This window comes from Nerophis ophidion, linkage group LG15 (assembly GCF_033978795.1).
Source record: "Nerophis ophidion isolate RoL-2023_Sa linkage group LG15, RoL_Noph_v1.0, whole genome shotgun sequence".
Lineage (NCBI taxonomy): Eukaryota > Metazoa > Chordata > Actinopteri > Syngnathiformes > Syngnathidae > Nerophis > Nerophis ophidion.
The window spans coordinates 37770702-37795375 of NC_084625.1; the positions used below are offsets into that span (position 1 = coordinate 37770702).

The 24674-nt window shown below is 38.6% G+C and overlaps 1 protein-coding gene across 2 annotated transcripts in view; it reads right to left on the bottom strand.

The window, feature by feature from the left end:
• Positions 1 to 24360, bottom strand: part of LOC133569639 (uncharacterized) — a 110436-nt gene extending 86076 nt beyond the window's left edge. Inside the window, exons 1-3 of one of the 2 annotated variants that reach the window (XM_061922120.1) lie at positions 24065 to 24360; positions 23805 to 23897; positions 21535 to 21716 (exon numbers count right to left, since the gene is read on the bottom strand). In XM_061922120.1, the coding sequence (XP_061778104.1) occupies positions 21535 to 21716; positions 23805 to 23866 (244 nt within the window). In that variant the 5' untranslated portion in view covers positions 23867 to 23897; positions 24065 to 24360. Of the gene's footprint in view, positions 1 to 21534; positions 21717 to 23804; positions 23898 to 24064 lie in introns of those variants that run through there. The other variant, XM_061922121.1, reaches the window with a different exon arrangement.
• Positions 24361 to 24674: the final 314 nt, after the last annotated feature.

Below are 24674 nucleotides of genomic sequence, written 5' to 3' on the forward strand. Positions count from 1 at the left end.
GAATAGAAAATAAAATGTTCCATTTGGTTAGTTTTGAAAAAAAAATTCCAAATAAGTATGAATATTAAAGCTGTAAACTGGCGACTTGATTCTATAATTTATTTCTTTTGCAGAAACACACAAGTGATAATAAAAAAATTAACAATAATACGACACATAAACGTAGACCTGGACATAACTTTTTTCATATTTATGACCCCTTTATCAAAAAAAGCGGTCAACCAAGTAGGTCACCAACAGCACTTTTTACAAATAGGTAGAACGTGTCGAGTGTATTGTCCTGTCTTGCGTTTATGTTGAAGAAACATGTTAGTCAGTTAGTTAGTTAGTTAGTTAGTTGTTTTAGGACCCTTTACAGCAGGGGTGTTCAAACGTATTCCACTAAAAGACCGCACACTGAAAAGTTATAGTATGCAGGGGACATTTTTATATTTTCATTTTAAAACGGTACTTTAAAGAAAGAAAAAATAAAAACATTTTTAGGGATTCAAAAGTTGTTGTTCTTTTTACTTTTAACACAAAATCTCTGGATCATTTTCAGATGTTTCTGCAGGACTATAAATTTGTATTATCTTTTTATGTTGTGTTTTTTTTGCTTGTTTGATGAAAAAAAAATATTTATATGACTAAAATGTATGGGCAGCACGGTAGAGGAGTTAGTGCATCTGCCTCACAATACGAAGGTCCTGAGTAGTCCTGGGTTCAATCCCGGGCTCGGGATCTTTCTTTGTAGAGTTTGCATGTCCTCCCCGTGACTGCGTGGGTTCCCTCCGGGTACTCCGGCTTCTTCCCACCGCCAAAAACATGCACCTGGGGATAGGTTGATTGGCACTAAATGGTCCCTAGTGTGTGAATGTAAGTGTGAATGTTGTCTGTGTTGGCCCTGTGATGAGGTGGAGACTTGTCCAGGGTGTACACCGCCTTCCGCCCATTTGTAGCTGAGATAGGCACCAGCACCCCCTGCAACCCCAAAGGGAATAAGCGGTAGAAAATGGATAGATGGATGGATGACTAAATTGTGGAATATTTTTCCGAAAAAATATTTCAAAGTGGAATATTTGTTGTGAAGTATTTGGAGCCTTGAATAGGTCAATTATTTATAACAACATTGATTTTGAATCATCATTTTTTTGTGTTATTGAGTTGACATTCTCATTAAATTACACCTATTTGATCTATTATTCCACTTTTTTTATGGGGTTTTTGTTTTGTTTTATTTTAGTAGTATTTTTAGAAAGTGCCGCGGGCCGTTAGAAAATTTGCCGTGGGCCGCAAATCGCCCCCAAGTCACACTTTGGGCACCCCTATTTTTTATAGGTTAATTAATTAATGTATGTAATTAAGATATGAATGATTATTGATTAAATATTTTTGAAATAAATTAGTACAAATGAGACGATTTTGAGGAGGTAAATAAAGAACACACAAGCTTTGTTTACTGTCACACTAAAACTCACCATCCATTCTTGCGACTAACAAATCAAGCCCGAGGGTTTCAAGGACAAAGCGAGCCTGAGTCATGCAACCAAGAGCTCCGCCCCCAATCCTCGCTCTCTTTCTAGCTCTATCTGCGTCTTTCTGGCCGTCAACACAATCTGCATGCTGACTAAGTTGACACCGTAAGATGTTTGCTGCTTGCTACAATCTGATCTTTGCTCAATATTGAAAAAGAACACTGTTCTATGCTTATAGCTATTTGTTTTCAGTGTTTAAGTAAATATTATTTGCAAGGCCCCACACACTAAAATCACATGTAAAACACTAATGTATTCAATGTAAGGTGGAAAGTGGTTCTGACGATACAGAATATATTATCTGTGTAATATATGTGAATAATACATTATTTTGCACACAAACTACTGTACTGTACCACTATTGTAGTCCATTGTTTTCATACAATATTTCTCATCAAAGAGTTTGCTTTTCTTTTAAAAGGCAAGTTGCATGTTAAAAGTTGGGGGGTTTGGGCTGGGCCAAATTCCAAGTTACGAGCTCGGTTATGGAACGCAATGTGCTCGTAGGTTGAGGAAGCATGTATATTCTGCATATTCATGAAGAAATTGCACTCTTCGTTTTGTCATTTAAGAGATGCAATTCCCAGCGCACAGCTTTGCGTGTGCAATCAGGTTTGCACGTGTTTCAGTACACAGAAACCTTTAGTAAATCAGGCCCCGGTGCATATAATTGATAACAAGTACAAAAGTATATCAATTAGTATTTCATGTTTATGACCTACTGTCACCATGGACACACTCATTTACTGCATATTTATGACACCATGTTCCAGCCTGCATTTTTTTTTATACGTTGTGGAACATGCAGCACCCAAATATATTATACACCTCCGTTTCTGGACTATTAGAAGCACAATATAGACAACAGGAAAAAATATATTTTTGGGGGATTTTGTATTTTCAGAATTTTTGTTTTTTGACTTGTTTTTCCAATATTTTTACATATTGTATGTATATGTTTTCACATCATATTTCATTTTATTATCTAACAGCTGCTATGATAATTTGGTTTTAAGTACCAGCCTGATAGTGTATGAACGCCATCTTGTCTACGTATGTCGTACCAATGGGGTGTATAACTATTGAATTGTGGGTACAATCTGATGGCTACCACACTGTATGATATGCTATATAGATTTTATATTGCACTTTATATACTTCTGCACTTTGAGTGATGCTGCTCGAATATTTTAACTTGACCACATTGCACGCTGATTTGTGACTAGCACCTTGTGTCATTTGCACTTTGTGCAGTGGCGTTGTCCACGGGCGGGGCATGTGTGGGACCCGGCTGGGAAGCGGATGACAAGTGAGTGGATACCTCAGCTGGAACGAGTTATCTAATCACCTTTCTCTTGATTAGCAGCGTTGGTGACCGCAAAGGGGGGGACAGACGGACACAAAAAGCGGCACAGAGACAGGACTGCAGCAAAGAACTGGCGAGAGACTGCTCAAAAGCATCAGAGAGAGACTGCTGAAAAGCATCAGAGAAAAAGCTTTAAAAGAAGAGAGCCAAAAAGAAAAAAAGGAAAATTATTGTCAATTCCTTGTGGTGGTGAAGGTATCGTGTGGTCCGGGAGAGCCCAGTCAGCAAGACTTCCACAAGTGGCGCCCAACCAAACCAGGCCACGACAATGTCCACCACAACCCCCCTGGAGGCGCTTGGCCAGATCTTGGCAGAAGTAACAGCGGCATTCCAGCACCAGACACGCGTTGATGGACAGGGCGGCGGGGGCATCGGAGGGAAAAGCAGCCTCCATGCAACGCATGACGGAGAAGGAGGACCCCCATACATACCTCGACATCTTTGAGGCCACGGCCACGGCATACAGGTGGCCAGAAGAAGAGTGGGGCATGAAGCTGCTGCCGCTCCTGGCGGTGGAGGCGCAACGTGCAGCACTGAGTCTCCCAGCGGCCGCCCGAATGCAATTTTCTAACCTGCGCCGCGCCATCCTGGACTGGGTCGAAAGCAGCCCGGAGGGACCACCGACGCCGGTTCCGGGCCTTGAAACTCAGCCCCAAAGATTGTCCCTTTGCCCTCGCACAACAGCTACGAGACGCAGCGACCAGATGGGTCCAGCCGAAGGCACTTTCGAACTGGAAGTGCTCAAGCAATTTATCGCGGCAATTCCAGCCCGGACTTCCGCATGGGTGAAGTACCACCAGCCCAGCGACTTGATGACGGCAGTAAATCTGGCGGAGGACCACCTGGCAGTCCAAAAAGAGGCGTCCACAAGACCAACAGAGAGGCCCATTCCAGCTCCCGGCCGACGACATGCGCTGCCGGAGACGACAACCCTGGAACCGTGACCGGGCCTGGCCGAGTCAGCCGGAACCTGAGTGATGGTCCCCAACTCGGACGTACAGCACACACACACACACACACACACACACACACAAACAAATGACCACAGTAACCGGGGTGGGAAGAGGATGATAACCTCTCCTCTGCTCATTTTTTCAGGGTGCCGACGCTGCTGAGAAGGGACTTTCTTCGCAGAGGGACTTGCGAACACCAGGGCCGGTCTGCTGGGGGGTACGGACAGCATGTGCGATGGGACTGCTCCTTGATGGAGGTCGGGCAGGCGATTCGGGTTGTCGGCCCCCCAGCACCCGCCCCCGATCCAGGGGAGATGTACGGTGTCACGTTAAGGGGACAAGGGGGTACAAACCGGGCAATGGTGGATTCGGCCTGAAAACAGACCATGATCCACCAAAACCTGGTTCGACCCGGGGTTTTGAGGCATGCAACACGGGGTAAATTAGGTGTATTCATGGGGATGTGCACGAGTACCCTATTGTGCCAGTGGAAATTTGGTATGAGGGTCAAAAGCATAGTGTCAAGGTTGCTGTAAGCGCGCACCTTACACACCCCGTAATTTTAGGAACAAATTGGCAGGGGTTTAACTATCTAGTGACGCAATGTGTGGGGATGCGTTCACGGACCGCAGGAAAAGGGAATGTCCATGCAGTTCTCAGCGGTGACGCGGGTTCATCCGGCGCTGCCGAGCGGGAACCGGCGGGGGCTTCGCGGGAGGCCCCCTCAGCCCCTCACTGGCAACCTGCGGAGGATTTTCCCCTCGTGCAGTCCCGCGATGAAAACTTGCGTGTGGCCTGGGATCAGGTAGAGTCCATCGACGGTCAGCTGGTCCATCCGGGAAAAGCGCGGGTATTCCCCCACTTTTCAATTATTAGGGACAGGTTATACTGGGTGAGCCGTGACACTCAAACCGGTGAGGAATACACCCAGTTGTTGGTGCCAAATTGCTTCCGGGAAATTATTTTCCAGACGGCGCATGCACACGCCTTTTGTGGCCACATAGGGTATGATAAGACACTTAATCGGGTCATGGTCCGATCTATTGGCCGGGCATCCGGGCAGACGTGCGCCGCTGGTGCGCTGCCTGCCCGGAATGCCAGCTGGTGAATCCAGCGGCCATCCCGAAGGCACCCTTGCGCCCATTGCCGCTTATGGAAGTCCCATTCAAAAGAATTTGGGATGGACCTCATGAGACCATTTCACCCGAGTACACAGGGGTTTGTGTTAGTCCTGGTGGATTACGCAACGCGCTACCCCGAAGCAGTGCCCCTGCGCTCCATCTCTGCAAAGAGTGTGGTGCAAGCACTGTTTCAGGTCATCTCCCGATTTGGAATTCCGAAAGAGATTCTGACTGACATGGGCATGTCCTTTATGTCACACACGATAAAGGACCTATACGGATTACTGGGAATTAAGTCCGTCCGCACCAGTGTCTAACATCCACAAACGGATGGACTGGGGGAGAGATTAAATAAAACACTGAAAACCAAGTTTATACACGAGGATAAACCAAATTGGGATAAATGGCTGGATCCTCTAATGTTCGCGATGTGGGAGGTACCCCAGGCCTCCCTGTGTTTCGCACCTTTCGAACTATTATATGGCCGGAGGCCGCGCAGAGTGCTGGACTTAATTAAAGAAAGCTGGGAGGAGGGTCCGAGCTCCAGCAAAAATTAAATCCAATACGTCCTGGATATGTGAGCAAAACTCCACAAGGTGGGGCACTTGTCACGCGAGAATTTGCTCTGCGCCCAAGAGCGTCAACAGCACGTGTATAACAAGGGGACCCAGCTACGAAAATTTGCACCGGGAGAAAAAGTGCTTTTATTACTTCCATCCTCCAGCTCTGAATTACTTGCGAAGTGGCAGAGGCCGTTTGAGGTCGCATGGCAAGTTAGTGATGTGGATTATGAGATCCGACGCTCGGACCGACGAGGAGACACTCAGATCTACCACCTAAACCTGGTGAAGGCATGGAGGGAGGAGGAGCCTGTCTCCATGGTGACAGTAGTAAAGGAGGAGGAGGAGCTGGGACCAGAGGTCCCGCGCTTTGCCCCGACCATTCCCCTCCCCTGTGACAACCAGCTCTCGTTAGCACAGAGGGCGGATGTTACTGAGTTGTAGCGCCGCTTCTCTGATGTGTTCTCATCTCGGCCCGGACCTACAAATCTCATCCAACATCATATTGAGACCAGCCCTGGGGTTACGGTGCGGTCTCGGCCATATTGGCTGCCCGAACACAAACGCAAAGTGGTCCGGGAAGAATTAAAAACCATGGTTGAGTTGGGCGTAATAGAAGAATCCCACAGTGCGTGGTGCAGCCCCATTGTTCTGGTAGGGAAGAAGGATTGATCTGTACGCTTCTGTGTGGATTACCGCGGGGTGAATGATATATCACGTTTTGACACATACCCAATGCCCCGGGTCGACGAGCTCCTGGATCAGCTGGGCACTGCTAATTTTTTCACGACACTGGATTTAACCAAGGGCTACTGGCAGGTTCCCTTGTCACCGGAGTCCCGAGAAAACACAGCCTTTGCCACTCCGGAAAGTTTGTACCAAATTGTGACACTTCCGTTTGGTTTGTTCGGTGCGCCCGCCACGTTCCAGCGCCTCATGGACCGGGTGCTGCGACCCCACGCTGTATACGCCGCTGCCTACCTGGATGATGTCATCATCCAGAGTAGCAGCTGGGAACAACACATGCAGCGGGTGGGGGAAGTGCTCGAGTCCCTGAGGCGGGCGGGGCTCACCGTCAACCCAGCAAAGTGCGCGGTTGGCCGGGGGGAGGTTCAGTATCTGGGGTACCACTTGGGGGGAGGGGAGGTGCATCCACAAGTAGACAAGACAGCGGCGATCGCAGCCTGTCCACCCCCCAAGACAAAAAAAGAGGTGAGGCAGTTCTTGGGTTTGGCGGGGTATTGCCACCGGTTCATTCCCCGGTTTGTGGACCTAACTAGTCCACTGACTGACCTCACCCGAAAGGGTGCTCCAGATCTGGTCCAGTGGATGGAGCAGTGCGAGCCATACTTGCCAACCTTGAGACCTCCGATTTCGGGAGGTGGGGGGTGGGGTATATAAACGGAATGCAATGATTTGCAAATCCTTTTCAGCCCATATTCGATTGAATGCACAACAAAGACAAGATATTTGATGTTCAAACTCATAAATTTTATTTTTTTTGCAAATAATAATTAACTTAGAATTTCATGGCTTCAACACGTGCCAAAGTAGTTGGGAAAGGGCATGTTCACCACTGTGTTACATCACATTTTCTTTTAACAACACTCAATAAACATTTGGGAACTGAGGAAACTAATTGTTGAAGCTTTGAAAGTGGAATTCTTTACCATTCTTGCTTGATGTACAGCTTAATTTGTTCAACAGTCCGGGGTTTTGTTGTCGTATTTTACGCTTCATAATGCGGCACACATTTTCGATGGGAGACAGTCCTGGACTGCAGGCGGGCCAGGAAAGTACCCGCACTCTTTTACTACGAAGCCACGCTGTTGTAACACGTGGCTTGGCATTGTTTTAATGAAACAAGCAGGGGCATCCATGATAACGTTGCTTGGATGACAACATATGTTGCTCCAAAACCTGTATGGACCATTCAGCATTAATGGTGCCTTCACAGACGTGTAAGTTACCCATGCCTTGGGCACTAATACACACCCATACCATCACAGATGCTGGCTTTTGAACTTTGCGCCTATAACAATCCGGATGGTTATTTTCCTCTTTGTTCCGGAGGACACCACGTCCACAGTTTCCAAATATAATTTCAAATGTGGACTCGTCAGATCACTGAACACTTTTCCACTTTGCATCAGTCCATCTTAGATGAGCTCGGGCCCAGCTAAGCCGGCGGCGTTCCTGGGTGTTATTGAAAAATGGCTTTTGCTTTGCATAGTAGAGTTTTAACTTGCACTTACAGATGTAGCGACCAACTGAAGTTACTGACAGTGGTTTTATGAAGTGTTCCTCAGCCCATGTGGTGATATCCTTTACACGCTGATGTCGGTTTTTGATGCAGTACGGCCTGTGGGATCAAAAGTCCGTAATATCATCGCTTACGTGCAGTGATTTCTCCAGATTCTCTGAACCTTTTGATGATTTTACGGACCTTAGATGGTAAAATCCCTAATTTTCTTGCAATAGCTCATTGAGAAATGTTGTTCTAAAACAGTTCGGCAATTTGCTTACAAATTGGTGACCCTCGCCCCATCCTTGTTTGTGATCTACTTAGCATTTCATGGAAGCTGATTTTATACCCAATCATGGCACCCACCTGTTCCCAATTAGCCTGCACACCTGTGGGATGTTCCAAATAAGTGTTTGATGAGCATTCCTCAACTTTATCAGTATTTATTTCCACCTTTCCCTACTTTTTTGTCACATGATGCTGGCATCAAATTCTAAAGTTAATGATTATTTGCACACAAAAAAATGTTTATAAGTTTTAATATCAAATATGTTGTCTTTGTAGCATATTCAACTGGATATGGGTTGAAAATGATTTGCAAATCATTGTATTCCGTTTATATTTACATCTAACACAATTTCCCAACTCATGTGGAAACGGGGTTTGTACATTTGTTCATAGAAATGACATCTTAATCATACCAAAGACTATAAAAATGGCACCCATTACCTCCCTGCTTGACACTCAGCATTAAGGGTTGGAATTGGGGGTTCAATCACCATAAATGATTCCCGGGCGCGGCACTGCTGCTGCCCACTGCTCTCCTCACCTCCCAGGGGGTGAACAAGGGGTTGGGTCAAACGCAGAGGACAAATTTCGCCACACCTAGTGTGTGTGTGACAATCATTGGTACTTTAACTTTAACTTTGTTTTTCTCAACACAAGCGGTCAAACATGTATGTCAACTTGAGCAGTAACTTTTTAGTAACAATAGGACAATGGACCAGAACTTGATAAGTTGGTCCACACAGGCGTGTTGTCGCCATAAGCATGTTCCTGTGTGTCGCTGCAACATTATTATAATAGTCAGCTGAGAGTTAATGAGGGGTTCATATTTCACAACTTGTACACTATGAGAATGAAAAAGATGAAAGAGAACAAAAGCTTTTAATTTTGTTGCTTTGGTGGTTTTTCAAATTACAGGCATGAATATCAAGCAAGTTTGTTGTGTGGGGACTTGAATGTAAATAAACTTCATCTTGTAACTACAAACTACTTTCAAGTGGAGCAGCTTGAGGAGTAATAAAACACTGAAGCATTTTACTCTACAGACAATAACAACACACCATTTCCTGTCTCTTTTGTCAAAGTCAAGTGGCCTGGTAGTTAGAGTGTCCGCCCTGAAATCGGTAGGTTGTGAGTTCAAAACCCGGCAGACTTATACCAAAGACTATAAAAAAATGGGACCCGTTACCTCCCTGCTTGGCACTCAGCATCAAGGGTTGGAAATGGGGGTTAAATCACCCAAATTTACTCCCGGGTGCAGCACCGCTGCTGCCCTCTGCTCCCCTCACCTCCCAGGGGGTGATCAAGGAGATGGGCAAAAAGGAGAGGACAAATTTCACCACACCTAGTGTGTGTGTGACAATCATTGGTACTTTAACTTAAGTAGAACCATGAACAAGATCATACACACAATATATATATATATATATATATATATATATATATATATATATATATATATATATATATATATATATATATATATATATATATATATATGTGTATATATACATGTATAAGTGTGTGTATATATATATATATATAAGTGTAGATCGATAGATAGATAGATAGATAGATAGATAGATAGATGGATAGATAGATAGATAGATAGATAGATAGATAGATAGATGGATAGATGGATAGATGGATAGATGGATAGATGGATAGATAGATAGATAGATAGATAGATAGATAGATAGATAGATAGATAGATAGATAGATAGATAATACATATCATATATTGATGATGGTGTTGCCAGGTATATTATATTTACTTGTATGTATTTACATTTATTAACTTTTAATTATATTTACTTAAATTTACTTGCATTTACTTACATTCAACATATGTAAAAGTTAAAGTTTAAGTACCAATGATTGTCTCACACACACTAGGTGTGGTGAAATGTGTCCTCTGCATTTGACCCATCCCATTGCACCCCCTGGGAAGTGAGGGGAGCAGTGGGCAGCAGCAGTGCCGTGCCCGGGAATCATTTATGGTGATTGAACCCCCAATTCCAACCCTTGATCCTGAGTGCCAAGCAGGAAGGCAATGGGTCCCATTTTAGAGTCTTTGGTATGATGTACTTGCCTTTACATACAATAACTTACATTCACTTATATTCAGCCATTCAGCCATTCATCCATTCATCCAATTTTTCATCCATCCATCCATTTTCTAATGCTTGTCCCTCTCAGGTTCGTTGGAGGCTGGAGCCTATCCCAGCTGCATTCGGGCGGAAGGCAAAGTACACCCTGAAAAAGTCGCCATCTCATCAAAGGGCCAACAAGGCACATTTACTTATATGTATTTATATTTATTTACCTTTACTTGTATTTCTTAAATGTACATACATTTACAATTATTTAAATTGAATTACATGTACTCACAATTACTTACATCAATAACGATTGGACATTACAACTTTTGTCCATGATAAAAAATATATATATCTTTTTTATATTACAACTTTATTACTAAGGGACCACCACTTGTCTTATTTATTCAGTTATTTATTATTTATTTCATTAAATAAATAAAACGTATTACAAGTTCAGTGTCATTTATTTCAAAGTTCTGGTATTTAGTTTCTATAGACTTTTCAGGGTAATAAGTTACAATCCAATAGTGCACGCATTAACACATCCTTTATATAATTATAATCTTTGTCTGTCTCCTCTTCATCTTATACCACTTTTGTTTAATATAAAAATAGGGTATTCACCATTAATTACTTGCTAATTAACATGCAAATTAGTAACATATTGGCTCTTAATTAGTCATTATTAAGTACTTATTAATGCCGTATTATGCATGGCCTTATAATACAACCAGTAAGCCATTAACTCAGAGTCTTCCCTCAATAATCTCAGAATTATTTCTTATTAGTACTTTGGAAGGAAGTTCTTGTATATGATTGTCTCTTTAATACCACTTAATGAATATGGTCTGTTCTTACATAACAAAACATAACACTATCCCTAACCCTAACCTAACCCCAACCCTAACCCTAACCCTAACCCCAACCCTAAATTAAGTGTTTGTTACTTAGAATATGTTCCCTTAGTTTCCAACTAACTCTAAATCAAGAGTTTGTTACTTAGAATATGTTCCCCACACTGCAAAAAGTCAATGTACAAAAACAAGAAAAATAAAATGAAAAATGAGGGTTATTTTATTTCAACAAAGCAAAATTATCTGCCAATAGAACAAGAAAATTTGGCTTGTCAAGACTTTCCAAAACATGCAAAATTAGCTAACCTCAATGAACCCAAAAAATACCTTAAAATAAGTATATCCTCACTAATAACAACTGTTTTTCTATATGAGTACGTATTTTCTATTGTTTCATTGAAAATAAAACAGCAAAGTCCATTTGGCTGTCATCTGTTTTAATATGAGACACAATTGTGTCAAAGCCATGATTTTGTTTCATACTTAAAGTAAGATATGATTAAAAAGTAGTTTTATACATGTTAATGTTGATGACACAGCTTTCCAAAAGTTGATATTTTTATTTCAAGCATGTTGTACTCAATATAGGTCATAAAATCTCAGCAACAAGCTGTAATATCTTACTGTGATCATTTAGGACCTAAACCCTTAAAACAAGTAAAACATTCTAACATAAAATCTTCTTAGTGAGAAGAATTACCTTATCAGACAGAAAATAAGCAAATATCACCCTTATTTAAGATAGTTAATCTTACTTAGATTTCAGTTTTTGCAGTGCATACACTGCAAAAAGTCAGTGTTAAAAAACAAGAAAAAATGACCAAAATGAGGGGTATTTTACTTGAACTAAGCAAAATTATCCGCCAATAGAACAAGAAAATTTGGCTTGTGAAGACTTTTCGAAACAAGTAAAATTAGCTAACTTCAAGGAACCTCAAAATACCTTAAAACAAATATATTCTCACTAATAACAAGTGCACTTTTCTTGGTAGAAAAAAAAAAAGAGATACTTTTGCTCAATATGTTGAAAAATGTTGTTAAATTAAGTAAATGCTAGTGCCATTATCTTGACATAATAATATGCGCTCGCCATTACATTTCTTGAAACCAGCAAACTTATTCTAAAAACTAGTCATTTGTTCTTAATGGAAAGGCAACAAGTTGCTGAGATGTTATGACCTCCATCCATCCATCCATTTCCTACCGCTTATTCCCTTTTGGGGTCGCGAGAGCTATTACTCTCAGGCAAATCATATTGTCTAAAAAATGCATTTTTCCATCAATAACATGACATCATCGCGCCAAGTGCGTGCTCTTTCAATCAATTAGTGCGCATACAGGTAAATACAGCCTGGCTTCCGGGGAAAAAATATTTGAATTGTAATTTTGAAGAATTTATCTGAATGTGCATGAACTATTTCTGTTCAAAATTGTTTGAAATGTCACATGTGAAATGTTTAAATCTTAACTGTCAGTTTACTGTACTGTACCAACTGTACTACTATATGAGTACGTAGTGGCAATTGTGTCATTGAAAATAAAAAAGCAAAGTCCATTTGGCGGTCATCCGTTTTAATTATGAGACAAAAATGTGTCAAAGTCATGATTTTTTTTTTTCATGCTTGAAATAAGAAATGATTACTTTAAAAAAGTAGTTTTATACTTGTGAGTGTTGATGACACAGCTTTGCAACAGTTGATATTGTACTTTCAAGAATGTTTTACTCAATATAGATCTATCTGTGTTGGCCCTGCGATGAGGTGGCGACTTGTCCAGGGTGTACACCACCTTCCGCCCGATTGTAGCTGAGATAGGCGGGAGTGATCCCCGCGACCCCAAAAGGGAATAAGCGGTAGAAAATGGATGGATGGATGGAGGTCATAACATCTCAGCAACAAGCTGTCATGTCTTACTGAGATCATTTAGGACCAAAACCCTTAAAACAAGTAAAAGACTGTAACATAAAATCTGCTTAGTGAGAAGAATTATCTTATCAGACAGAAAATAAGCAAATATCACCCTTATTTGAGATATTTAATCTTACTTAGATTTCAGTTTTTGCAGTGTAGCAAAGTGTTACGAAATATAGATGCATGTTTGGCAAACTACCATTTGTATCTATTCATTCATGTATATATTTAATCATTTGTTTATTTATTTATTTGAATAAATATATTAATTAATCCATTTCAAGGTTGTGATATTTCACAGATTTTGCGCGGGAACACAAAGTGTTTGCCACAAGTGACACTACAGCAGTGCACGCATTAACACGTCATTGATATAATTATCTTCCTGGTCTCTCTCCTCTTCATCAGCGCTTGTCGTCGTGACGATAATGACCCACGACAGCGTCCAACAATGGTGTTGGACCAACAAAGGCTTGTCCTCACTGTGCATGAGTTGTGTTTGTGGAACCCTAGCATACACTCGGATCGTCTGTTCGCACACACAAAGCAACACTACACACGGAGCAACACTACACACAAAGCGACACTAGCTGTTACAGTTGGCGTCTAACTGGACTCTTGGCACCGCTTTGAGTGATTCACTTCTGGCCTTTTGTGATCCCGCAGGCTTTGTTCGAGCCAATGGAGTCCAGCGTCAGTCAAGCGAGTTCAGTTCTGCGGCACGAGAGGCCAAGCAGGACAAAGCAAGTGTCGAGTCTTTGATTGTCTTTGATTCAAGCAACTAATGACTTAACTATGCTCAACTCCTCTGTTCACATAGCAAGGATCAGCGCCGTCATTAGCAGTTGTGCCACTTAACAGCTATTGTGTGTATTACTTTGGGGTGGAAGGGCAGCACACATGCAGAAGGGGGGTTTTGTTTTCGATTTTTTGATGAGTTTATGGACAACGCCCATGATACGTTATTTTTATTCACAAGGAATCGATGGATTTAACAGCTAATTTTCATTTGTACTCGTTAATTTGACACCAAATAACATACAATTGATTGATTGATTGAAACTATTATTAGTAGATTGCACAGTACAGTAGATATTCCGTACAATTGACCCCTAAATGATAACACCCAAATAAGTTTTTCAACTTGTTTAAGTCGGGGTCCACGTTAATCAATGTATGGTAGGTATTAGGGCTGCGAATCTTTGGGTGTACCACGATTCGATTTAATATCGATTCTTGGGGTCACGATTCGATAATATTCGATTCTTGATTCAAAAACTATATTTTTCCGATTCAAAACGATTCTGTATTCATTCAATACATAGGATTTCAGCAGGATCTACCCCAGTCTGCTGACATGCTAGCAGAGTAGTAGATTTTTTTTTTAAAAGCTATTATAATTGTAAAGGACAATGTTTTATCAACTGATTGCAATAATGTAAACTTGTTTTAACTATTAAACGAACCAAAAATATGACTTATTTTATCTTTGTGAAAACATTGGACACAGTGTGTTGTCAAGCTTATGAGATGCGATGCAAGTGTAAGCCACTGTGACACTATTGTTCTTTTTTTTTATTTTTATAAATGTCTAATGATAATGTCAATGAGGGATTTTTAATCACTGCAATGCTGAAATTATAACTAATATTGATACTGTTGTTGATAATATTAATTTGTGTTTCACTACTTTTGGTTTGTTCTGTGTCGTGTTTTTGTCTTCTCAATTGCTCTGTTTATTGCAGTTCAGAGTGTTGCTGGGTCAGGTTTGGTTTTGGAATTTGATTGTATTGTTATGGTATTGGTGTGTAGTGGTTACTTTGAAAAAATAAATAAATTAATTTAAAAAAAATTAAATAAAATTAAAAAAAAATTACAAAATGATTTTTTAAAAATGAGAATCGATTCTGAATCGCACAACGTATAGGATTCGATTCGTATTCAAATCGATTTTTTCCCACACCCCTAGTAGGAATACATGGCAGGAAATAAATGACAACACTACTAAAAACAATAAAATGACGACTGATTAAACAACATCTCCTCACACAGACAAGAATACATCACAAAACAGCAACATGTACAAAAACATCTACACACCTCCTCTCAGAATCCCCCGATATTCAAAGGGAGACCATACAACTGTTCATTTATATAATGAATTGGCTGGAAAGTATAAGGCATAAAGTGCCTGTGCAAAGAGGCCTACAATTCATGAAAAGCTAATAGATAGAATGCATGAATTACAATGTTTTTATTTATTATGTTGGACCCACTCTACGTCCATTGCATCCAGTCTCCCCTCGGGGGGTGGGTCACCCACGCCTGCGGTCCTCTCCAAGGTTTCTCATAGTCATCCACATTGACTACCCACTGGGTTGTGAGTTTTTCCTTGCTCTTTTTTGGGCTCTGAACCGAGGATGTCGTTGTGGCTTGTGCAGCCTTTTGAGGCACTTGTGATTTAGGGCTATATAAATAAACATTGATTGATTGAATATTTTATTACAAAAAATGTTTTGCAATTATTTCCTAAAACCCATGCTCTAAGCCCATGATTTATACAATGATTAAATTATTGCATATATTTAAAAGCTATTCTAAAATACTACAATAATACACACGTCTCTTAGTGTTAAACTACTGTAATGATGCTACACTGTTAATCATACTAAAATACTAATTCAGTCAATGTTGTCAACACTGGTTGCTCAATAAGTAGTTTTTTTGGAACAGTTATTTTGAAACTGTGGCTTCACCTCGTGGTACGCCAAAGAATCACTTGATTAAAGTACAGTGTTTTATTTTCTTATACTCAAAACACAGTGTTACTGTGGCCAACAATGTTAAATAGACTTGTTAAATAAAACCTCTGCCTTGTTTTTAATGAATACTTAGGCCTAGTATGCTACTGTATTTAATGTTGGTCATTATGGTGGCACTTGGAGAGCCAATTTTTTACTGAGGTGGTACTTAGCGAAAAAAGTTTGAGACCACTGATTTAGAGCAAATGTTACAATACTGGTATAGTCTTGTTTTTTCGTTTTTTTTTAAATGTATCTAGTATAATCGATTGGCTTCATGGTGGTTTGATTTGCTTGTCCCAGCAGAGCATACAAAATATCCTATAAGAGAGAATGAGAACATGCAGGTATGTTTCTGCAGCCTCAAGAGAAAAAGAGTTATACGGGAAATCAGAAATATTCGACTTTAATTTATGAGCCACCGTTTCAACATGTTTATTGAAACTTAGATTACAGTCATGAGTAATCCCAAAATATTATGTTTGTTCCAACATTTCGATCGTTTTCCCTTTTACCAAAACGCTTGGATGAACCCTTTGAGAGTGTTGTTTATTAAAATATATGGCTACTGTTTTTCCAGTATTCCGTGTTAGATATGATTTTTTTAGCCACTCAGCCACTTTGTCCATAGTTAGTTTGCTTATGTAAATGTGTCATCAGCATACAGTCACGTCTTTACCTAATCACAAACTGTGGGGAGATCAATCATGTATGTTCAAAATAAAAGGGGTTTAATTCTGACACATTGAGAGAGGTGAATCAATTAGAAAAGCAGCAAATTAAGTGTCTTGGATGAAATTTTCAAGTTAGTTAACTCCTTATGGAGAACACATTTGAAACAGTGTCAGATACTTAATTACTCAAATACAGTGCCCCTTACTGTCCCTCCTCTATTAAGCTTGTCCTTAATGGCCTCTAATAAAAATCAGCAAGGTGGGAGAGTCAGCACTCATAATAGCTCATGTACCGGGAAATTAATAACTTTATGTTTGCAAACAACAGCATCTTAACATGACATACAACTTTCATGCCATCTGCAGAACCAGTCCACCATCCTGTACACAATATGTACACAACATACTGTACACGTTATACTGAGCACATCATGGTGTACACATAATACTGTGCACATAATCCTGTACACAACAAATTGCACATGTTATAATGTACAGATTAAAATGTACAGAACTTATTTCATACATTATCCTGTACACATCATAATGTACAATCACACTGTTCACATCATACCATACTGTATACATTAATGTACACACCAATCATAATGGCACATAAAAAGCTAGTCAAGGAGTGTAAGACGTGTACCGGTACCCCGACAGTTGAAATATCTGGTTGGCGCCTTGCATGGCAGCTCCCTCCATCAGTGTGTGAATGTGTGTGTGAATGGGTAAATGTGGAAGTAGTGTCAAAGCGCTTTGAGTACCTTGAAGGTAGAAAAGCGCTATACAAGTACAACCCATTTAAATATGCAGCACAACAGCTAAAACATGTACCACTGCAGTTCAGACATGTACCACCACAGCTGAAAAATGTACCGTATATATAGCCATCCATCCTCTACCGCTTAAATATATAAAATGATAAATGGGTTGTACTTGTATAGCGCTTTTCTACCTTCAAGGTACTCAAAGCGCTTTGACACTACTTCCACATTTACCCATTCACACACACATTCACACACTGATGGAGGGAGCTGCCATGCAAGGCGCCAACTAGCACCCATCAGGAGCAAGGGTGAAGTGTCTTGCTCAGGACACAACGGACGTGACGAGGTTGGTACTAGGTGGGATTTGAACCAGGGCCCCTCGGGTTGCGCACGGCCACTCTCCCACTGCGCCACGCATATATATATGTGTATATATATGTATGTAGGTGTGGGAAGAATCACAAGACTACTTCATCTCTACAGAGCTGTTTCATGCGGGGTTCCCTCAATCATCAGGAAACTTTTTTTTTTTTAAATTTTTTATTATTTTTATTTTTTTTACCACGGTATCGAGCACTATTCTCTGGATAATCCAGTCATGAGGGGTTCCCTCAATCAGCAGGAGCTTTTTTTATTTTATAATTTTTTTTATTATTATTTTTTGCCACGGTATCGAGCACTATTCTCTGGATAATCCAATCAAGATATATATATATGTATATATATATATATATATATATATATATATATATATATATATATATATATATATATATATATATATATATATATACATATACATATATATATATACTGTATAATGTGGACACACCTTCGATGCACTTTCTTTATTTTCATGACTATTTACATTGTAGATTGTCACTGAAAGTATCAAAACTATGAATTAACACATGTGGAGTTATGTACTTAACAAAAAAAGGTGAAAAAACTGAAAACATTTCTTTATATTCTAGTTTTTGCAAAATAGCCATCTTTTGCTCTCATTACTGCTTTGCGCACTCTTGGCATTCTCTCGATGAGCTTCACGTACACCTTTGAAGTGAAAACCATTTAAGGTGACTACTTCTTGAAGCTAAATTGTACTTATATTGTAATCTTTTGATTCTAACAAAAAGTATGTTTTTAACTGCAAATACAAATAGTTTTTAACATGAATTACAGTAAAATTACCATTTAAAAAAAAAATTCCACATATCCTTTTGTAAAGAAAACATCAAAGACAATAGTCAATAGCTATCAGTGTTTCTTCATCCATGAGTTCATGTTTTTAATACTCACTACAACAAAGCAATGTTTGGTTTCATTTTTAATCCAATATCAAAATAATAATAATAAGCAGGAAAACGCTACAGTTTCACAAAGACCCGCAGTGGACAATAAAAAGTGCTACAGCAGAAAAATATTCAACAAGAACACTGCAAAAAGACAGTGTTCAAAAACAAGAATAAAAAATACAAAAATGAGGGGTATGTTATTTTAACCAAGCAAAATTATCTGCCAATACAACAAGAAAATTTGGCTTGTCAAGACTTTCTAAAACAAGTTAAATTAGCTAACCTCAATGAACCCAAAAATTCCTTAAAATAGGTATATTCTCACAAATAGATAGTAGATAGATAGTACTTTATTGATTCCTTCAGGAGAGTTCCTTCAGGAAAATTAAAAATAACAACTGTACTACTATATGAGTTTGTGTTTTCTATTGTTTCATTGAAAATACAACAGCAAAGTCCATTTGGCTGTCATCTCTTTAAATATGAGACACAATTTTGTCGAAGTCATGATTTTTTTTTCAGATAGATAGATAGTACTTTATTGATTCCTTCAGGAGAGTTCCTTCAGGAAAATTTAAAAATGCTTTAAATAAGAAATTATTACTTTAAACAAGTAGTTTTATACATGTGAGTGTTGATGACACAGCTTTGCAAAGGTTGATATTCTAGTTTCAATCATGTTTTACTCAATATAGGTCATGAAATCTCAGCAACAAGCTGTAATATCTTACTGAGATCATTTAGGACCTAAACCCTTAAAACAAGTAAAACACTAACATAAAATCTGCTTAGTGAGAATAATTATCTTATCAGACAGAAAATAAACAAATATCACCCTTATTTGAGATATTTAATCTTACTTAGATTTCAGTTAATTTTTGCAGTGAACAAAGTGAAATAAAAGTAACACTTCTTCTTGTCGGCTGAAAGTATGAATGTATGAAGAATTTATGTATGAATGTATGAAGAATATATGTCCGCAAACAATAAATGTAAACGTATAAAAATATCTAAAAGTATATACACATGATTTCAACCTTTCAAAGTTACTCTTGGACAACAAATTTTTGACCTCGGTATTTGTCAAATCCAAGTTACGGCCCTGGTTGTGACTCAGAGAGCGGACCGAGGCAACAACAAGTAAGCTAGATAGATGGTTCGCTAACTCGCAAGCTTGTTTCAGCGCTCTCGACCATGGTCTTTACTTGTTTTCTTCTATTTATTTTGGAGTACCGAAACAAGCTCGATGGTTAGCTAGCCATCTACCTATCTTATTTGTTGTCGCCTCCGTTCGCTGTCAGAGCCACAACGTTGGCAGCTGTCCATTTTGCTGCTAATCATATTAGCGAGTACCCGCAGCAAAGGAGGGCATTCAACAAATTTTGTTTAGAACATATTTTTATTGGTATTTCATTTAAAAAATGCGGAATTTATATTTTGAGGCAACCATTTATGTTTAAAAACATGAATTTCCACGTTACTGCAGAAATGTCACATGTCTCCTGAATGTATTTGAATATGAAAATATGAATGTTTAAATATGAACTTATGAATGTGTGCACGCATTTATGTCTGTATGTATGAATGTAAAATGACAATGTGATTAATCTGAATGATAAACTGCATGTGGGCAGCACGGTGAAACAGGGGTTAGTGCATGTGCCTCACTATATAAAGGTCCTGAGTAGTCCTGAGTTCAATCCCGGACTCGGGATCTTTCTGTGTGTAGTTTGCATGTTCTCCCCGTGAATGCGTGGGTTCCCTCCGGGTACTCCGGATTCCTCCCACTTCCAAAGACATGCACCTGGCACTTTGATTGGACACACTAAATTGGCCCTAGTGTGTGAATGTGAGTGTGAATGTTGTCTGTCTATCTGTTTTGGCCCTGCGATGAGGTGGCGATTTGTCCAGGGTGTACTCCGCCTTCCGCCTGAATGCAGCTGAGATATGCTCCAAAGGAACAAGCGGTAGAAAATGGATGGATGGATGTGTAACAAAGCAGGATGAATATTCACTGTAGTGAACATATTCATTTCTCTGCTTTCACCTTGAATTGCAGTGAAACATATTTATGTTGACGCCCCTCAAATTTGCTGACTGATGTCAACACAAGCGCTGGTCAACAAAACTGGAGTAAAAAGTCACTTATGACTTGGTTCACAGACATAGAATACAGCGTAAGGCAGCCAAGCTTTTGTTTCAAAGCCGAACAGGACGTTGAGTGTGTGCATGTTTTAATGTTGTGTACTTACACCAGGGGTCGGGAACCTTTTTGGCCGAGAGAGCCATACAAGCCAAATATTTTAAAAAGTATTTCCATGAGAGCCATATAATATTTTATTCAACACTGAATACAACTAAATCCGTGCATTTTTAGTGTATAATAAGTCTCTTATTCTTTTTAATAACATTGTTATTCTGAAGCTAACCAACAATAAATAAAATACTTCTTACCATTAATGCGACTTCTTGAACAGGTGCGGTAGAAACCGGATGGAAGGATTAAAATGCATGAGAATGTTTTATATTTTGAAGGTTATTTTTGACACTGTGATTACAGGCGGAATTATTCATTACTTACCGTGTTAATCAATGTCAACTAAGATTTATCTGAGAGCCAGGTGCAGTCATCAAAAGAGCCACATCTGGCTCTAGAGCCATAGGTTCCCTACCCCTGACTTACACAGTACAGTAGATACTTAATGATTCAACATAAAGTTTATGTCGGTCCCCGATGTATGTTGGCGTAGATTAGTTTGTCGACGTAAAAGTGTTGTTGACATAAAGCGTGTTCTGCTGTGGTTATCATAACCACCCCATAATATATAATGGTGTTCAGCTGGTTCTTTCCTACTTTATTGGTATTTTTTCTACTGCTTATGGGACAGTAGTGGGACCAGATTAGCTCTGCTTTCTCACCCTCCTTTTGGACGGTTGGGCTTGTGAAGTTTTACCATGTCCCAAATAAGCTGAATTGAAATGGAATAATGTGTGTGTGATACACAACAAGTTATGTCATTTCAGCACAGGACACACAGGCACGCAGACGCAGAGTAAAAGAGTGTAATATAAAAGCATGTTTACCTTGAAAGAAGCTTTTAACTCTGAGGTAAGAAACTGCAAGTCTGAGCACAGAAAGTTTGTCCAGTTTGGAAATGACGTCAGCAGAAAAAGGCAACAAACTCGCCAGTCGATCCAACTCAGCGTTCAAACGATCTCGATGTCGTTTGGACGGATTTGTTTTCTCGTTAGCAGACGACGGTTTCCTGTCAGCAAGACGACATGGATCAAAACATGAATGCTCTTATTCCTATTATTGTTCTTCTGAGAACTTCTTACAGAAATGCAAGTGTTAAATAATCATAATCATGTGAATAGTCATAACTAACAATTTACAATCACAGCATTTGCAGCATCTCACAGTCATCTGTACTACAATTACTGACAAGTTGTTTGATTGATATTTGTTATTGATATATAGGTTTATCCATTAATTTATTGTTTGATGATAATAGTCGCATGAGCATCTTTCAGCACACAAGACATTTGTTCTTCTTGACAAATACAAAAAAATAAGGGTATTTGCGACAAACAAAATGATTTATGAAAGTTGTCCTAATTAAAATAATACACTTATCATTGTCAGACTTTATCAAGTCTTTTTTCTCCTTACTTGAACTGAATTCATCTTCACAACACACAAACATTTGTTTTCATTTAACATAACACTACCAACTTGACCACCTGATTGATTAATAGTCATATTAGAAAAATGTATGATATTTTATGAGCACAACTTGTTCTCCAACTGTTAACAAATATGATTCATATACTAGCTGTTAACATATACTTTTCATAAACTTCACTTCAACAAAATACACTTTTCAACGTTTTGCTTTACTTTCTTTGATTGTCAAAATTATTTTTATTGAATCATAAATCACTGCAGGATTTTAATTAATAATTTCAAGACCTGCAATTGTATCAATCGATTTTTAAATGTTAAAGGTAATAATAAATGTGTATCATTATATGCATTAATAATTAATGTAATGATTTTAATAAAATATTAGGACTAGAAGAAATAGTTGATATAGTTATAGGATTATATTAAAAGTTGACAGAATATTAGGACTATAATGGAAAGTCAATAAGATATTCAGATCATAATAAATCGTTGATCAAATATTAGAACTATAATAAAAAGTTGATCGATTATTGGGACTGGAATAAAAAGTTGATAAAATATTGGCAGTACAACTAAATGTTTACGGGTTATTCGAACTGGAATACAACTATGTTAGAATATTAAAAATAAAATAAATGTTAATAAACTACTAGGTCTATAATAAAAAGTTTATAAATTATTAGATATGGAAAACAAGGTTTTTCAATTATTAGGACTATAATAAGAAAGTTACTACAAAATAAATATAATAAAAAGTTAACAAAATATTAGGACTTTAAAAAGGTTTATAGAATATTAAGAATATAATAAAAAGTTGATGAAATATTAAGACTGTAATAAAAAAAAGTTGATAATATAAAAGGAATATAATAAAAAGTTTATAAAATATTAGGACTATAACAACAAGTTGATAAGATATTAATATAATACAAATTCATAGTATATTAGGACTATGAGAAAAAGTTTATATAAATATTAGTGGTCAAATAAAAGTTAATAGAATAGTAGTACTATAGTAAAAAGTTGATAAAAATATTAAGACTAGAATAAAAACGTAGTAAAATATTAGGACTAGAATAAAAAGTGGATAACATATTAACAATATAATACAAGTTCATAGTATATTAGGACTATTAGAAAAAGTTTATATAAATATTAGTAGTACAATTAAAAAGTTACTAGTATTTTAGGACTAGAATACAATGTTGACAAAATATTATGCAATAATGCAGTAAAAAAGATATATTAATAGGACTATAAAACTTGATTGAATATTGTGACTATTAATCATAAAAGTAGCTGAAATATTAGGACTTTAATAAAAAAAAGTGTATTTAAAATTTAAACTATAATAAAAACTTGATAGAATATTCGGACTATATCTAATAAAAACGTAGCCGGATAATAAAAATAAGATAAAATACTAGTCCTTCAATGAAAAGTTGGTATAATATTAGGATTATAGAACATTAGTAATATAATATCAGTAAGATAATTAAAAGTTTTGACTGACAATAACTTAAAACAAATTGGACCCTTGATAAAATGAAGTAGTTTAGAACATTTCAACTGCAGGTTGAATACTTGTATTGTAATATTTGCAAGTGTGAATATTAAATAAAATATAGTATTGAAATATGAAAATACATTTGAAATATTTCTTAACTGTTTTTGGATGGGCTTCCTCCTCTTTCTGCCCGCGTACATGCAGTCACCTGGCGGGATCATCGTTTTGCGCTCCGTGCAGGTAACAGGTGCGCTGCGTGCAGGAAAGTGTGTGAGTGTGTTAGTGTGTGTGTGTAAGTGTGTGTGTGTGCGCGCGGTCGCGCGCGTGGGTGTAGACAGACACAACAGAGAAGACATGTGCATGAGATGTCATAAATGATGCACAACAGTAATAATGAAATAGGATTTTTAACAACATACCAGCTTTCTGCGAGGTTGCCAGTGAGGTCCAGTATAATTTTGCAGTGATCTCACATGAAAGAAAAAAGAAAAGAAAAAAGAAAACAAAAGAAACCAAATCCACTCACACAATCCTCAATCCAAGCGGAAGTAGAGTCAGAGAATAAAATCTCTTCTGTGCTTCATTCAAATGTTGTGAAGCTTTAAAGTCTTGACTTCCTCGCTTACAGGTGAAGATTCTTCTCAATGACATGTCAGCTCTTCGCACGCAACTCTCTCACACACGCACACACACACACACGCACGCACACACACGCACACACGAGGTTTGTGCAGCGTTCAAGTGCTGTCCGCGTATTGGAAATGCCACTTTACATATGCCGGCATTCGTGTTTTGTTTTAAATTGGTAAACATGTAAATGTAATTTACTTTATTTTGTAGATTGATTTTTACATTATTTTATTTGTTCAATGTGCTCATTTTAGCCAATAAAAGAGCAGTTAACATGTGATTTTGAAATGCATAAATAGTCAAGTAGTTTAGATTTTTACGAGGGACCCTGAAGGTGATAGAAGCCCAATCCGACCCCGGCTGGGCAGGGGGCGGGCCTAGCGGGTGAAACGCAAGGCA